At 39.0% G+C, this 17,195-nt stretch overlaps 2 protein-coding genes across 8 annotated transcripts; one reads left to right on the top strand and one right to left on the bottom strand.

The window, feature by feature from the left end:
• Positions 1–108: 108 nt before the first annotated feature.
• rxrbb (retinoid x receptor, beta b) lies at positions 109–11,067 on the bottom strand. 5 transcript variants are annotated; one of them, XM_042422821.1, is made up of 12 exons: positions 10,927–11,067; positions 9,502–9,695; positions 7,926–8,079; positions 7,486–7,665; positions 7,016–7,069; positions 5,312–5,475; positions 4,976–5,105; positions 2,471–2,597; positions 2,301–2,342; positions 2,086–2,177; positions 1,882–1,987; positions 109–1,783 (listed from the first exon to the last, which is right to left on the bottom strand). In XM_042422821.1, the coding sequence occupies exons 2-12, from the start codon at positions 9,640–9,642 to the stop codon at positions 1,636–1,638; spliced, it is 1,338 nt and encodes a 445-aa protein (XP_042278755.1). In that variant the 5' UTR covers positions 9,643–9,695; positions 10,927–11,067; the 3' UTR covers positions 109–1,635. The 5 variants fall into 5 exon arrangements, with proteins under 5 accessions (XP_042278755.1, XP_042278757.1, XP_042278756.1 ...); XM_042422823.1 differs by lacking the exon at positions 10,927–11,067 and adding an exon at positions 10,700–10,791; XM_042422822.1 differs by lacking the exon at positions 10,927–11,067 and adding an exon at positions 10,302–10,600.
• Positions 10,714–15,785, top strand: LOC121904965 (macrophage mannose receptor 1-like). Of its 3 annotated transcripts, none has more exons than XM_042422816.1 (7): positions 10,714–10,798; positions 11,378–11,503; positions 12,556–12,629; positions 12,882–13,241; positions 13,349–13,687; positions 13,856–14,284; positions 14,408–15,785. In XM_042422816.1, the coding sequence occupies exons 2-7, from the start codon at positions 11,496–11,498 to the stop codon at positions 14,767–14,769; spliced, it is 1,572 nt and encodes a 523-aa protein (XP_042278750.1). In that variant the 5' UTR covers positions 10,714–10,798; positions 11,378–11,495; the 3' UTR covers positions 14,770–15,785. The 3 variants fall into 3 exon arrangements, with proteins under 3 accessions (XP_042278750.1, XP_042278753.1, XP_042278752.1); XM_042422818.1 differs by lacking the exon at positions 10,714–10,798 and adding an exon at positions 11,598–11,711 and having other exon boundaries at positions 11,222–11,503; XM_042422819.1 differs by lacking the exon at positions 11,378–11,503 and having other exon boundaries at positions 10,720–10,798.
• The last annotated feature ends 1,410 nt before the right edge of the window (positions 15,786–17,195 follow it).

Raw genomic sequence — 17,195 nt, forward strand, 5'->3', positions numbered from 1 at the left:
ACATTTGGACTAATGTTTTTATCATCTTTCAACTCAATTTCCTGCAGAGAAAAAATAAGCGTCACATCAAACACTTTTGGAAAAGAAAAAAAAAAAAAAGCAAACAAAAAAACTTAAGCCTCGTTTATTTTTTTTAGTCCACACAACCCATGCTTCAAGTCACTTTATATTCATCAAGAGCATATTGAGGTCGATGACAGGTTTATCAATACAGCTCATCTGGTGTTTACACATGGCCATCATACAGACCTCATTTGGTCTTGTTTAAAATTCCTATATGTCCACAGGTGTTATGGATCTAAATGTGATTATGATTTGCTTTTAATAAATTGCAGAGACATTACAATGAACAAGACAGCTACCTAAAAAAAGGGAGGAAAGGTAGGAAATACAAAAAAAAAAAGCATTAAAAAAAAAATCAGCTGAAACACTGTCAGCAAATCCAGTGCAACCCAAGACACGTTCTGCTTAATACTAGCTGAAAACTAAAAACAAGGGCACATATTAAGAATTATATAATTTGTATCTCCTGATCATAATTCAAATTTATCAATATACATTTTCCCTGAACAATTGCTTTTGCACAGTACCTTAGAATTGTATAGATAAATTACAAAATGGAGTATTCCCTTTCCACCAGACATGATTTACTTTGTAAAACCCCTGAATGACTGACAGGCAGAAAGCTCTTATGCAGTTTACATTTTATATTGCTGCAGTTTACATCTTATATTGCTACATTTTTTTAACAAAGATTAACAAAGGGATTTTTCATTTTTGCATATTTTCTTAGGTTTGTGGTTTGGTGTGCGTCTGCACCAATAATGTCAAATTATCTCTGAAATAGCACCAAAACACCAAACGCCTGACCATTTAGCGGCCAGGCGTTTGTTAAAAGTAGGTTTTAGAAATAGTACATAGCAAGTGTGCAGTGCAGTCTAATCGTTAACCACAAAGTGATTCGATTTATAAAATGGCAAAGAAGTAAACAACACTAACTGTATACTACCAGACACATAAAGCTGATCCTCCGTCCAACACAGACAAGTCGGACCTGACAGTTTCACCCACTGACTCGTCTTCTATACCAGGTCACTGTTAAGATTTTATCTTCTGCAATGGATACAAGTACACTCTGAACTGTTCCCAGAGGATGTTTGGTACAATTAATACACTTTTAGATCTGACTTGAATTAAAAATGATAAAAAGAAGACTGTGTCTTTAATGCGTGCTCATGATCCAGGTTGACTTCCGTTTAAAAATAGGTTTTAGGGATCCGTTCAGTTGAAGAAACAACTGAAACTCAATGTTTGAGGTGTCTAAAAAGCTTATATAAAAATGTATACCCAAATTATAGCTCCTGTGAGGGAAATATGTAAATGTTTACATTTTTAAAAATACTTTTTAACCATAGTTACTCATGAAGTTATTTCAACATATAGCACCAGCTTGTAGATCATGCCAAGCCTTGGGTTTGGTCTAAAGAGCAAATCTGTGCTGCACTAAGATAGTGTAACCCAGACAGCAGTGAGACAAACTGACAAATCTTCAAAGAACTTAAAGTGCCACTCCAGTCCCACTCCAGCTTCCCAGACTTCAGCTATCTAAACCTAACCACAGTACACATTTCCTATCTAAGACAACTGATGGGGAGCTTCAAGCATTTCCATGAGGAAAGTGTCAATAGGCGTGTCACCGATCAGCTTGAAGAAGAAGAGATGCTCCAAACATTTCAAGCCAATGGATCGCAGTGCTGGCAGTCGAAGAAGGAGTTTAGCGAACCTGCAGAGAGGATATTATTTAGTTCAACGAGATAAAAGTATTAAAAGATGTGTGTTCAAGATTGATATTTTACATTGAAAGTAGCGGAGGACATTTACCTTCCCTGCTGCTCTGGGTATTTCTGTTTGCAGTAGGCTTCCAATGATGCATAGACCTTTTCTCTAAGGAGCTCCACCTCACCGGTGTTGGAGAGCCCTTTAGCATCTGCAGAAAAATGTAGAAAATATTTGCATCAAGTTCATGTCCTACTTTATAAGATAAATTCAAATCTTTCTTATTTAGATATCAGCAGTGTCAGGCACCTGGGTTGAAGAGGACGATGGCTCGGAGGCAGCCCAGCTCTGTCTTGTCCATTTGCATATCTCTCATTTTATTGACAAGCTCGGTAAGAACCCTAAATAATGACAATTATCGCAAATATTGTTCAGAGATTTCAGAGTGTAAAAGTAAAACAGTATAATCAGACATTTCCTTGACTCAAAAACACTCAGATTAATATCACAAAGAATAAAATTACCTGTCAAATATGGCACCGACCTCTGCACTCTGCACACTCTCCCTGAATTAAATAAAACTGGTTACTATGCAGAAACTACACAAATATAAAAATATCAGAAGAAAGATATCGCAATTAGGAACAAATCATATTTTTAAAAAACTGGCAAGTGTCTGCTTCTAACGATATACCTGTCAAAAATGGCTCCGACTCCTGCACTGTGTGCGTTGTCGCGCTGCAGCTCAGAAGCCAGAAGAACTCCATCCTTCAGACCGATGGAGCGATGAGAGAACGAGGCAATAAGGAGCTCGTTCCACCCTGAAAAAAGAAACACAATTCAACACTGGTGTCTAATGATAGCAGTGAAAACATTATCATATACAACACAATACTACACCAAGAAAGAAATGTAGACAAGTTACAAAATGAAATGAAGTCTCTGAGCTTTTATTGATTTATGACACTAGATACAGTATCTTTTTGTCTGAACATGTTTTAAAGCCCCTGGAGAGGAAAATCCATGTTTGTCTCTTAATTATGTAATTTGGGATCAAACGTGCATATAGTAAACATCTAAAAAGTATGAGAACACAGCCTTTGACATAGCCTATGTAATTCTTTAGAAAGTCTCTCTCCCTTCCCTTGTTACTGGGTTGCAGTTGGGCGGGGCTACGCGAGGGAATTTATTACGTAATAAATACCTGCCCGATCATATTTAGGAGAACGATGATTGATGTGGCTATCCGGCCAAGCTGACTTCACAACACTTACTATCGTCTTCCCCATGAGAAACAATGCACTGCACTTTTCTTTGCTTTTAGCTAAACTGAGAATTCAAATTAGACTGACATTGTTTGAAAGTTACTGTGTTAAGCTAACTAGCAGACTTGGGTACACCATCCAAATCTGTATTAATCACAGAGTGGATAAGTAGCTAAAAGTGTAGCATAGCAAAGCTAATGCTAACCATTTCATGTAAGTGAATGACAGATGCTAAAACATTTAGCTTCATAGTCTGGGAGGTATAGTTCAATAAAAAACACATATGTGTGGTCTACACTAGTCTGCTAGTTAGCTGATTAGTCAAGATAACTTGCAGACTACTGGGGTAGTTGATACTAAGCTCAAAAGTTTTGCATAGAAAAGCTAATGCTAACAATTCCATGCAAGATGCTAAAACAATCAGCACCATACTCTGGGGGGCATAGTTAAATAAAAACACAGATTTGGGTGGTTTAACCTATTTTGATTGTTAGTTGATTAGTCAAGCTTTCTAACCAAGTGGGGTCCATTTGATAGATGTGGTAGTTTATTCCACGACAGCAAAACATTTTAGTGATTGAATGGAAAATATAATGGTACTGGAGCTGAAAGTGAGCTGTCAATCAAACGTGATCTGATCACACCCCCACAGTCCTCAGAAATGGTTTAAGCAGCCAAATGAGCTGTTTTGGAGCTAGGTTTTCTAATAGTTATGAAAGTTTATTTTCATTCAGATTTTTGTGGATGCTTAATAAGACAAGCCACATTTCCAGAGGCTTTAAATTTGGAGAATCAAAAAAATCCAAATTAATATCTGTTATAAAGTGAAATTCTTTGTTTTGTGTCCAGAATTACCCTCTGTGATGAAAACCAGCACTACAAAAACACTCTTGCTATTGTAACTGCTTGCTAGCCCAGTTTCACCAGTGCCACTGTATCACAAACAAACTGGTGTCATTATTCTCAGCTTTCCCTTGGGGTTTGCTGGGTTGGGAAGAAGCACCTTTGGACAACATCGCCACAAAAACACACAACAAGGACCAATCAGCACCGACTACAACATGGTGTGTGTTCTTGCAGTCCTCGGGTCTGTTTCACCAAAGTTGCAAAATGCGAGTTGCGACTTGCAGCATGAGATAATTTCCACTTGAGTTCATTTTGACACATTTAACTTATCAAAAGAAAACCCAATACTTGCATTAGCATGCAGGAGGACTGAACTTCTCATAAATGTATCTGCAATTTGTGAGTGACAGTCATTTGTGAAACAGGGCATTAGCACAATTTGGGATCTGCGTGTAAGCAGATTGCAAATTATTTTTGTGAAACAGGCCTCTGATTGAAAAGATTATGTTGTACAACAGTTTGCATAATGAACTGGTTGTAGAGGCTGCTGTTATTTCAGTATCTTGACTCGCACTCAATTGTACCTCTCCAACTACAGCCGCATGAAATTATGTGTAAAGTGTTTAGCATCTGAAAATATTTCATTTTGCAATAGTTTACAGTGTTTTTTTATGGTGTATTAATGCACAAACACCAACATTCAGGCTATTAACAATATAAACAAAGTTTTGGGTTTTCACAGATGTTTGCATGAAAATTCCTTTGTAGATACTTTTTATCCAAGAGTTGATATAAAGAAGCAGCCACATAATAAAACCAAATGTAAAAAATAAAGAAATTATTGTCATTATTAGCATTTTTGGCATTAAGTTTAAAAATGAAAAGAGGAGATGTCCTTGTCCTTGCCGCACTCTTTCAGAATTTTTACTTTGTAACATTGCAATATTCATTTGCTGTAGCCTCAATTTCCCCTCTAATAAACAAGTCAATGTGATCTCAGTCTTTCATAAATCGTAAATGTTCTATGTGTTGATTTTGAAGGCATTGTTTCATATAAGCCAATCATGACTGAAGGTGTTCATTCTCACCTGCACGCAGAAGGATGACCTGGTCATCAAGGGGCAGTTCAGAGAAATGAGGGATTCTCTTTGCCCACTCCACCAAGGCAAACAGCTGTTTGTCTGCAGTCTGACAGATGTTGGTGACTGCATCATGGGGCTAAAATCAAATAATACAATGTCATGATTACTTAGTGATACATCCAAACTTAATACTTCCAGGAATTACAGTAACTCTGTACTTGATAGCATGTTATGATTAGAATATGCTATAAAAAAGGCCCCAACCCCATCAAGCTGCCGTGAGAAAAACACTAGACTGACACAGTTAGTAAATCTATTGATTACTTTGTTCCAACTACTCACAGAGTTGCCTACAGAGCCTCCGTCAGAGGAGTGAAGCTCAGTCTTCTGCTCCACAGCAGTCTCTGCTTCCAAGATCTTCTCCACTGGCATCTCCTCATTGACTCCGACACTGAACTCCAGCTCTCCTTCACGCTCTCGGTTCCTCTGGCGCTCCTCCTGGACTGCTGCACCAGACAACACAGGAGGGAAAAGTGGTAGGGAGGTGGGTGGGGGGGGGGGGGGGAGGGGGAAGGAATGACAGGGAGGTTAATACTGAAGGATGAATAGACTGTTTGGGGGAAAAAAAAGGTGAACTGATGAATGTATGGGTTAAAGTGATATTATGCAAAATACTCTGCCTAATTGCAGTGTTTTGCTGCATTGAGAAGCCCTGTTGGCGTCAGTAAAAACACGTTTCAGATGTTGCATTCAGTTGATTGCTGTCAATTATTACTAAAATTTAGAGCTGAGAATCTGTAAATTTGATTTCAATTAAGAACCAATTATGAAATGTTTCTCAATGCATCTTTGTACTTCTCAAATGTTTGCAGATTTTTTTTTCCTACTGTAAATTCACAACGGCATAATAATATCCATCATGACAAAAGTCAGCTGAATTTACTTCTATCATCAACAGAAGTACAGCAACTGCCAGGTTGAGGTTACATGCGTGAGTTTGTTATCAGCGTGCTCTGATGTCCTCCAGGTAGCTCACATACATTAGCTTAATGTTACACAATCTAATGTCTAATTATTAAAGACAGAATCACAATGCATCTAAGAATCAATGATATTTCCCACCCCCCAATGAAATGGCAGCATTATTACAGAGAGGTGCTGTCCTCGACATTACAGTGCATCATGAGGACAACTGAGCTTAGAGGCTATTATATGAAGTTTGTTAGAACTTTATAGCTGGGAAAAAGTGAATACAAGTTTTCCTTTTATCGGGGGGGGGGGGAAACATCAGAATTGTCAGAACATCTTGGAAAATACTGACACTGTAATATATAATCTGCCCGTCTCACTGGCAGATTAGACATTGACAAAAAGTGCAGCCATAAGAAAGAGAGATTGGAAGGTGTTTTAATTAGTGGTGAAGGAAAGTGTAAATGTGCCTAAATTAGAGCTGCACAGATTAAGTTAAGTCACCGCTAATGCTACATGTACAGTAGTCGGTTATGTATTCAAGATACTTAAAACTGACCTTCTTTAGAAAATGTGATTCATTATATTCTTTGCCTCTTCAACACTGAACCACTCTATCACATTTTAATTCAATTTACACATATTCAGCAAAGAACTACGACTGGCTGACTGGAGGATTTTATGAAGCAGCCTATCGTCACAAGCAGGGTGGGAAATTAACTTTTTAAAATATGAACATCTACCAGCCGCTAACAGATAAATGTTCAAATTCAACAGCCACTCAATAGTAAATCATTATTGTGTGTCTGAAATCCACCAGCCACTTTAATATTTGACCAGCATCTGGCTGGTGGCTGGTGCTAATTTCCCACCCTGATCACAAGGCAATACGCCACAGCAGCCCTCGATCTCCAACTCAACGCCACAGTTAAACATTTCTGGGTAGAACCTTTTCTCAGCCCAGTCAACTTTCCACACATTAACCCCGAAGTTTATCAATCTATGCATGTTCAACACAACAGGCTAATTCTCTACGCAACATTACAATACAGTATCCTTAAAATTTCAATGTCATACTCATCCATCCCTCATCTTTTCCATCTTCTTTTATCCACCTTACATGTTTGATCACTATTGAAAGATGGAGAAAGGGTAGAATAGGAGAAAATGAAGGGAAGAGATGGAGAGGGGTTAGTTATATGAACCGGCCCCAATACACCAGTCTCTACCCCTTTTTAAATTCTAGTCTAGCATCCACCCTCACCTGCCACAGAAATACTGTACTAATCCTGTCTTACTTTATCAATTTAACGGAGCAACCTTTGGCATAATTAATCTATTTAAGACATCTAATCTGTTGCAAATATAAGTATTCAACTCTTGCCTGTAGTTAAGTCTAATGTATGGCACCTTTGGGTTAGGAAGATTCTCCCTTTTTTTCTTTCTTTGAGACAATTTACAACAAAAGAAAGTTCCTAAACCTCCATAAGCCAAACAGGCTCTACGTATGAACTAAAAGCTCCAATACGACGCTGCTGCTTGCATACCTTCCCTCTTCATGCCCATGGCCAGGCACTTCTGGTAGCGGCAGTACTGGCAGCGGTTGCGCTGGCGTTTGTCAACCAGGCACTCTTTGTTATCCCTGCAGGTATAGCTCAGGTCTTTGCGTACAGTTCGTTTGAAGAAACCTTTGCAACCCTCACAGCTGTACACTCCATAGTGCTTGCCTGTAAATAACACAAATGAAAGAGTTAGAGGTTAATGGGGACATCAGATCGAGTGTCAAATTACAGTCAATGCTGCGGTCTACAAACACTTTTTGTGTTTCTATTAACAATGACTCAGATTCATTTTGTTAAAATGTTGAGTAAACACAGCCACAGACATCTGATGGTACAGGATTATCCACACTAAAATTGCCATGAGTTAAACACTCCCCAGCTGATGTTTCACTTCTGTTAATCCTGCTCTTAGTGCACTCACTCACCAGAAGAGCGGTCTCCACAGATGACACACATGCGTTTCTGAGACAACATTATTCCAGGACTGTGAGCTGGCATGGGCCTCAGGCCAAATGGAGGTTTGATATCCTCTGAGCTGCTGATCGAGTGCATCCCTGATATAGGCGCTGAAGAAGAGATCTGGATATACAACGTAACCAAATAAAATATTTAAAACATTGTTGTGTTGCATACCAACTGAGATAAAAAAAAAGTAAGATGACAGAGATAGGTTTATTACATATGATGTTAAAATACTACTTCACACGTTTGTTAGTTTGACACATTAGTCACATAATTCGATGTATTATAAAATTACTGACAGTGTCTAGTGTGCATGCAAAGTCTTCTGGCAACTGGCGTTATCTAAATGATATTATCATCTAGGTTTTTGGGTAACACGTCTAGCATGCCACAAGATCTTCTGCCATTCAAAATTGTTCCTGTTTATTTCCTGCAAATCACCTCAACAAGTCTGACAAGTTAAGTCAATAGAATGTATAAACAATCCTGACTTAAAATTTGCAACTGCAACTGCCATCATCGTCCACTGGCCATTTTAATTCATTATGCCCATAAACATCTGCCCAGTGCTACTAAATATTTCCATAGCAGTGTAATTAGAGCAGTGGTTCTCAAACTTTTTCACATCAAGGACCCTAAAGTGACACAAATTAAACCATGGACCCTCATTTAATAAGATTTTGTCCCAGCGTCCCTCGTCTGATAAGATTTTTGCTTTTAGATATTTTATTACAGAAAGTGTATGAAACTCATGACCAAATTATTCATTCAATCTGTCATTGTGTTAATTATGTATGGAATTATGGTGAAAATAAATTAGTTCCCTTTTTGCTGGGGACCCCTTGGAACTCCCTCAAGGACCCCTGTGGGTCCCCGGACCCCGCTTTGAGAACCACTGAATTAGGCTGAATTCACACCAAATCAGGCAGGCAGTGCATTTAGGCTGCGAGGGTGGGGGCCGCAGGGGCGTCGCAGCAGCCTGCAGCTAGAAAGTTGAACCAGAATCAACTTTTGGAGAAATGCAACCCGATGTCACGCTGCAGTGGCCAATCGCAGCCGGAGATCAGACTGATCAGAGCTGTCAACACTGCCACGAGGGGAGGACAAATTCGTTACTAGGAGGAGGGGAGGACATTTCTCTTTGTTTGATAACATTAAAAGTAAAGTTAGGCTTTGCTGGCGGCTTCCCAATTCAAGACAAGAGAAAAAATGAGAGAGCTCAAGTAAGCAGAGAGCACCAGCGAGAGAGAGAGAGAGACAGAGAGAGCAGTGGTGATTAAGCGAGCTAGAGAGTAAACGAAGAGAGTGAGCAGTGGTAAAGGGAGAGCCAGTGAATGAGAGGAATAAAACATTATTTTCTGATTGTGTCACGGCGGTTACAGGCAAACACGCCCACAACCCCACCCTGCACCTCCACACAACCCTGCATGGGTGCGCCACAACGCCTAATTTGGTGTGACTTCAGCCTTTGAGTATAGTTCAACATGTAACTGATGTCTCTGCATTGTTCATTCATTCGCTTTAATGGGTGCCAATTACCTGACTGTTGCTGATGGGTCCAAATCCAAGAGAAGGTGAGACCACTGGGGAGTTAAGTGAGGGGCTGATGACTGAGAAAGGAGAACCCAAGATGTTGGTGGGGCTGTTTGAGGCTGAGCTGTTGGGTTGCTGTGAGGACATGGCTAGTAAACTACCCAATGGAGAGGATGATGTCCCGCCTGAAGGATATCAATCTGAGAGTGACACAAAAGGACATCATTAGGAATGCAATGTTTTTGTTTTTTTGCAAACATTTCCTGAATCTGTCTGCGTGTCTTGCAAGACTCAAATTGACTTGGCATTAAGTGTTAGCTGAAGCAACTAATAATCAAGAAGGGAGAATCACTAATGTTAATGAGCCAACCCATCTCAAGCTAAAAAAAAATCATAGTTTTGGTTGCTTTTAATCATGGGATTAATGGCAACCAAAACGCCAAATGGCAGCAACACATGAGGTAGAAATGGTATAAACTGAAGCAAATAAAATCCCCAAACACAACGTTAGCGAAGTTACCTGATAACCTACCGTTAAACTAAAACTCCAACAATCTACATGACATGCGTAAACTAACGCTAATTATCGCAGACAAAGAGTAATTTAATGGCTAAAAAAATGAAGGAAACCACACCGTTCAGTACGTTAACTAAGTTAGCTTAAATCAAAACCCCACATCCAAATTGGTTTCAATGAGTCCCCCAAAATCAAACTGAACAAGTAAAAAAGGGAAATACAACCTTTATGTGACCGTAAATCTTCGTTTAAGCGGAGCAAACCACTAATTACAGTAACATTTGCTTACGTTAGTCAGTGTTAGCTGGCTCCGGTTGGCATCGCAGTAACGTTAGTCTTAACGTTACCGCTGAGTTACACGTTTGCTAGTTAAACGCTGCTAACGATACGCAACAACGTTAACATTAACTTGCTCCTTGAGAGCCGTATTTAGTTAATGTTAAACGCTCACCATAAATGGGACTGCTAATGCCCATTAGTGTGTAATTAAAGTGATATTGGTGCAGCGTATTACTTATCATAACACGTATCACTACGTTTGCTGTAGCCGTTAGCTAGTTAGCTGCAAATCCATAAAAGCTCGAAGCAACCTGGCTAGTTAATACGAGCTAGCATTAGCTTTGGTTACAATTCGTCTGGCTGATATTGCTTCCTATAACGCTGCACTAAAGTGATAAGTGAACATACCCCTTAAATCTTTATCAAATATACAGCTTTTAAGTCCGACAGTCATCAAACAAAACAACATATCCGCACAAGTAGCACAATTATATCTGCTTAGCGAAGGTGAGCTTACGGCTAACTCAGCCAATATAGCTAACATTAGCTCCAATGCACGGTTCGGGTTGCTAAGTCTGAAGAAGCAGATGTTAACAAAAATAGCTTACGGTCGTTTGAAGGTTGGAATAACTTACCAGACACACCATCGACGCATTGTTGTCTTTATATTTGTCTATATATTGGTCGTGCTCAAACAAGCAGCAGACAAGAGGCCGATACTCAGATCCAGTTTACTTCAACTTGACGCTGTTGTTGTTTACAGGCCATGATGGCTCAGTGCCAGCAGTCTCCCTTGAGGCAAAATGTCTCATGGGACCACCCATACCAGCACTGTCATATGACACTCCTACAGTAGATGATCTTTATTGAGTATATAATCAGGCTCATATTGTTGATTTTTAACTGAGTGTGTCTTTTCTCTGCAACCGTTTAAAATATATGCATGGTTTGAAAATGATGGTCAATTACACCTACTGGTTTGTTCTAGTACACTGTACAATTAGACTATTCTGAAATTCAGAAAATTACTTTACAAAACCAGTCTACACATGCACACATCAAACTGAACACACTGTCATAACACAGATGCATCGATGGGGAAGTAACATATGGGGAAGTTATAGGAAAATGACTAATTGCAAATTTGCCTGCATCTTGAACACTTTTCTACCTGGACAACTGGGACATTTTTATTGTGTCAGTTATGACAAGGTAAGTGTAAACTAAAATTCAAGCATGCGAAGGTAAATCACAGCTAAATCATATATAAATGTGCTATTTGTTTGGACTAACTATGACACAATAGACCCAACCTGAGCAAAGCTCATGGACAGCCACACCTATAAGAAGAGCTGGAATGCTTTTGTCTTTGGCAGGAGGGTATATACAGCATTACACAACTTGTTCTTGCACCAGGGAGGTTAGTGTTATTTTCCACTATCAAAAATATTTAACACATTGTTCTGTTTTTTAATCTTTTGAGCTCAACTTTAAACTTCCCTGTTCTCCAAGGTTGTAAATTACTGGAAATAGTTTTTAATCCTATCAGCATTACTGGCAAATTATATTTAACAACAGTTATAGAATTGTTTAATCTTCATTCAGTTGTTTTACATATTAATTTGTCACAAAAGCTAAAAACTTTTCACAAGAGTTGCCCTTTGTTACATGCAGTCATTGCAATTACGTAATCACATTTTCAGTGTTGGATCACAGTTCCTTTTATTTAGATTGATTGATATGTTTTTGGTTTTGTTTATTCAATTATTAAGTGGTTTAATTTGACATTTGAATAGATTATCTGAAGTTATTAATGACCAGTACGATTAAATATTAACTAAATATCAGTATTTGTTTATCTTCAGTATCGGACAGGAGAGGGAGACATAAGAAAGTGGTTTACCAACCACGTCACAGATGTAAAAGACTGTGCCAAATTATTAATCATCATTAATTTATCAGCAGTTTCCTATTTGTCATTGCTGTATTTCATGGCAGGTAGCTGATTTCATATAATTTAATCTCAACAAAGCAGAAAGCCATGTGCTGTATTGTATATAGAAGAGAAAAAAAGAAACTTGAAAAACTGCTTTGTCTGCGGGTTCTCCTGACGAGGTGTCTCTTAACAAGCCAAGTGGCATTCTTGCTACAAACACTGTCACTCACAGCTGCTAGCACCTCATGTCAGGACTAACAGCTGCTTACAAGAGATCATCCAACTATATTATATACAGTGTATATTTTTTTTTATTTTTGCACTGCAGTTTCGCCATCATGACTCAAAACAGATCCATCATGATGAAAAGGACCCCAACTCTCTATCTGCTGTTCATCTCAGGTTTGTACCTCATGTTTTTTTTTCCTACTGTAACTTCTTTTTGTGATATCCCATTTATAAATGTATAATACAGTGTAAATGCATTACTGAAGTTGGCTATTTGTGTAGAAGCCTTTTTAATAGTGAAAAAAGATGACATTTTGAAATAAAATGGCATAAAAGAGTTGGAAATGATCCACAGAATCACATTTTCTTTTGTTATTGCTGGTATTCAAACTGCTGCGACTAAACACGCTACCTGTAATCTTACAGGATTTTGCTACCTCACAGTGGGATCTTCAGACTTTCACCTTATTACTCTTTTAAAGAACTACCAAGAAGCGAAGAGCCACTGCAGAGAGATGTACACTGATTTAGCTACAGTCCACGACGCGACAGATATGAACAATTTGATTACTTTGGTTTCAAATACCACTCCCAGAGCCTGGATAGGACTGGAGAATGACAATGTATGGATGTGGCACTGGTCTTGGCCTGATCAAAAAGTGGATTTTTTTAAATGGAGGGCAGGGGAACCTAAAGAAAAGAATGAAGATGCATGTGCAGCAATGGATGAACGTGGTGAATGGTTTGAAAGCAGCTGTGGGACTAAAAGAAGGTTTCTTTGTCATGGTAAGTAAAATGACAATATTGCAGTCAAAGTTATTTCCAATGCCACAAATAATGTTTAATTCCACTATGTTCTGTGTGATAAAAATATCAAATCCTGGGATTTGCAGGCAATAGTGATACCGGTGGTCACATGTTTGTTTCTGATACCAAATCATGGAGAGACGCTCAGAATCATTGCAGGGGTTTATCGTCAGATCTGGTCAGCATACACTCAGAAGAAGAGAATGAGGCAGTACGTAATGTGTCGGTGTCACGAGATGTGTGGATTGGCCTCTTCAGAGATCCATGGAAGTGGTCTGATGGGAGCAACTCGTCATTCCGTTACTGGAAACCGATTCAACCGAACTATCTTGAAGGTCAAGATTGTGTTGCTGCTATATTCAAAGACAATGGGCGTTGGAATGACCTGAGATGCACAGGCAAACGCAATTTTGTCTGTCATGGGGGTAAGTGGCTGTTCTCTGTTTGTGGTGTTAGATGCTTTCTCTGTCAGCAAAGTGACTGTGTAGAGTAATGCTATATGCCAATGTAGTGTAACGTTATACAGCACACAAAAGAGCTACATCTATCTTTGTCATCCTCTCAGTGTCTATTAATTCATTTTTTTCTTACAGCAAAGAAATCAATTGCAACAACCACCGATCAGACAAGTACACATGAGACTCTTGTAACACATAAACTGCCAACCAATCTGACGATGCCTCCAAACAGTTCATCTCAAGGGGTCATAACATTTCATTTCACTGTGGTCGCTGTTAGCCACCAATCAAATAGCAGTAATTTTACCACCAAAGAAGCAACAACAGCCAGTAACCTGCCAATGACAACAACAACAACAACAGCAACAGCAGATCCTTTGTCATATGTGAACTCTACTGTGCTCAACAATGCAACTACAGAAATGTCAAGTATGACAGCGACACATCTACCACCCACAACTACTGTGCAAGTCTCTGCTTTAACAACACTGACGACTTCAAGCCAGAACACTACACAGTCTTCAACTCTACTGCCCACTGAAAATAATCAAGATTTGACTTCAGGTACATTTATCGTTATTTTGTGCAAAGTGTTTTCAACAGTCCTGTGTTCATTTTGCATAAAAATGTGCACCATGATATAATAAGTACTAGTTCTTTATTTTCCTTTCTATTGTCCTCCTATAGGAAACCTGATATTAATCCAGGAAAACATGACATGGACTGAAGCTATGAGTTACTGCAGGGAGCATCATTTTGACCTTGTCTACATTACATCCAGAGACATTCAGAAGAAAGTGGCTGAAAAGGCAAGAAACGCCACATCAGCCCATGTCTGGCTAGGCCTACGCTACACCTGTAACTTTGACTTTTGGTTCTGGACCAGTTCAGCCACTGGCTGTTACCAGAACTGGGCCCCAGGACAAGGATCTGAGGTTAAATATGACTGTGGTGTTACTGGTGCCATTGAGGCCACTGGGAGGCAGCAGTGGGTCGGCTTGCCTGAGACAGAAAAACTGAATTTCATCTGCCATGCATGTGCTGGATAAGTGAGGAGATGCTATATTTGTGCTAGTTATACTTGCTTTGCTTGTACAGTTATGGGTTTAACATTAAATACAGTGTTTTTGACTACTGTAACGTTAAGCCAGTGGACTCTGCGTGAGAAGAGATATGATGATTTTAATTCTCACTTATGACATCACACTTTTACTTTTGTTGAAATACAGCTGCCTCCTCTATTGTTGAGACTGAATTTCATTAAATATGAAAACCTCATGTGGTGCGTAGGCGTGCATATTCACAGTCATGGGCAGCAAGAGTAATGTGAGAAGATTGATCTGTTCCATGCCTTTCACTCGGGGGTTACTATTTGCATGTTGACCTCCTGGGTTGGGCCCCTAAGATTGTCTTTTTAGACCACCAAAGTACGGCCCCGATCCAGACTGCCTGCTGCCCTCACTGACCTGACCTTCACTAGCAGCCACATGGAGGACAGAGCACACAGACGCTCACCTTCCTGTCTGCACCCTTGAGGTACACGGATCATATATAACCATGGGAACTGGCAATGATAAAACACTGTCAATATTCAAAACTGGATTTTATTGATCTCTGTGACAAACTGTATGACATAAATGCTACTCTTAATTAACTGTCTTTACTTTTGTTCCATAGAAGTAGTGGCTGGAGAAATATCATCAGTGTTTGTGTATTTTTATTGTACTCCTTTCACTTTTCACAGCACAATAGAAACTCCATTGCTTTCCTCAAATGAATGATTTTACATGAATATATAAATAGGTTCTCATTGTCAGTTAGTACATGTTAAAGTCTATGTTCCTTGTGGTAGAAAAAGGAGAAACTATGTGGAAAAACATTAAAAATTGTTGCAAAATATGTGTTTATTACTGCATTTGATTGTGACTGCTGTCAGTTTCAACTCTTGAGAAACGAATTATGAGATTTGGTGGATATTGAGAGTCCTTAAACCACAATTTAATAATAAAATCTTCTCGTGTCTGCATCCCACATTCCTATGGCCAACTGTTTAAGAGGAAGTGACCTTAATATTTTTCAATACTTAGATATATCACCCAGTTTTAAGGATAATACACATAAGCTTTTTATTTGTATCTTTGCACGATATAATTAAGTATCTCCATATAACTGCTGAATACCAATACGTATAGCTTGTAATCCGCTGCTGCATTTTGACAACTGCTTTTGCATCCACAATGAGGCTCTTGTCACTTGTCAATTACCACGGACCATTACACATGAGTGTGTCATAGCTTAGTTTCTCCCTGAATAGGCATTGGTCAGTGAGCCTCCCATCAGTTCAATGTTAATGTCTCATTGGGTCCAGTCAGTCAGTCCCTGGGCTACCTCCTTTTTCTCACCCTCATCTCCTCTTGTGTGCTGTCCAGCTGGCTCTGACCTCTGACCCTTTCACCCTCACTCCTGACCCCCGGGGACATTCCCACGCCACACCCTTTTGTGTACATCTTTCCATGGTAACCTGATGGTCACTCCCTCTGCATTTTTAGAGATTATGGTGATCGACATAATTCACTTTCACTGGGATCAGTGTAATGCAACCTAATTTGGCCTAATCCCAATTCAAGTATGTGATGCTACAAGACTGAAACATATATGTTCATTAGAGGTGTGTAAACTCTTTTCAGTTCCAAATACAGAATAAAAATATATCCTTCACTGTAGCTCATATTTTAAAAAGTATTTAGCCTCACTCAATACCAGATAGAAAATGTTTATTAAATCACAAGATTGGATTAAATAGTGCTGTCCAAGGCCACAACACTCAACTAAAATTGATCTATAAGTGTGGTCAGCAAGCACACTTTTCATTACAGCTATTTATTCTAAAATGTCTAAAGTTAAAACTTTTGAATTGAGTGCAAATATTAGTTTGTAACTTTACATCTCTCTACCTGTCATGTGCACTTCTGTCATCCCCTCTCTCCTTTTCTTCTCTGAGTCTGCACCCCTCTGTAGATCCCTCCCTTCTTTTCCTTCTGTCACTTTCACAGTTAATTGTAGAAAAAGAGATTTTCTCCATTGAGGCCGAGTCTCTTAGGTAACCCCACTCCTGCATGAAATGAGATGGATAGAGGGGAAGAGCCGGAGAGGGGGACATGAACGGACAAACTGAACAAGCAGCGGTTGAGGACGGACGCAGGGTGGACTTAACAATATTTTTTAAAAAGTTAGACATAAATAATAATAGTTTAATATTTAACATGCATAGGGACACATGATTAATAGCTGTTTATCTCGGATTATTATCACTGTATTATTGATGGTGCATGATGTAAGTATTTAAATAGTTTACATTTTCACTTGTAAGTACAAGTTTATTCTCTAAAGAGTCAGTTTATAGATAAGGAGTGAAGCAAATTGTTAGATTAACAATATATATAATAGAGGACTCAGGGATAGTTCCTTTGGAACA

The sequence above is a fragment of the Thunnus maccoyii genome, chromosome 10, assembly GCF_910596095.1.
Source record: "Thunnus maccoyii chromosome 10, fThuMac1.1, whole genome shotgun sequence".
In the NCBI taxonomy this organism is placed as follows: Eukaryota; Metazoa; Chordata; class Actinopteri; order Scombriformes; family Scombridae; genus Thunnus; species Thunnus maccoyii.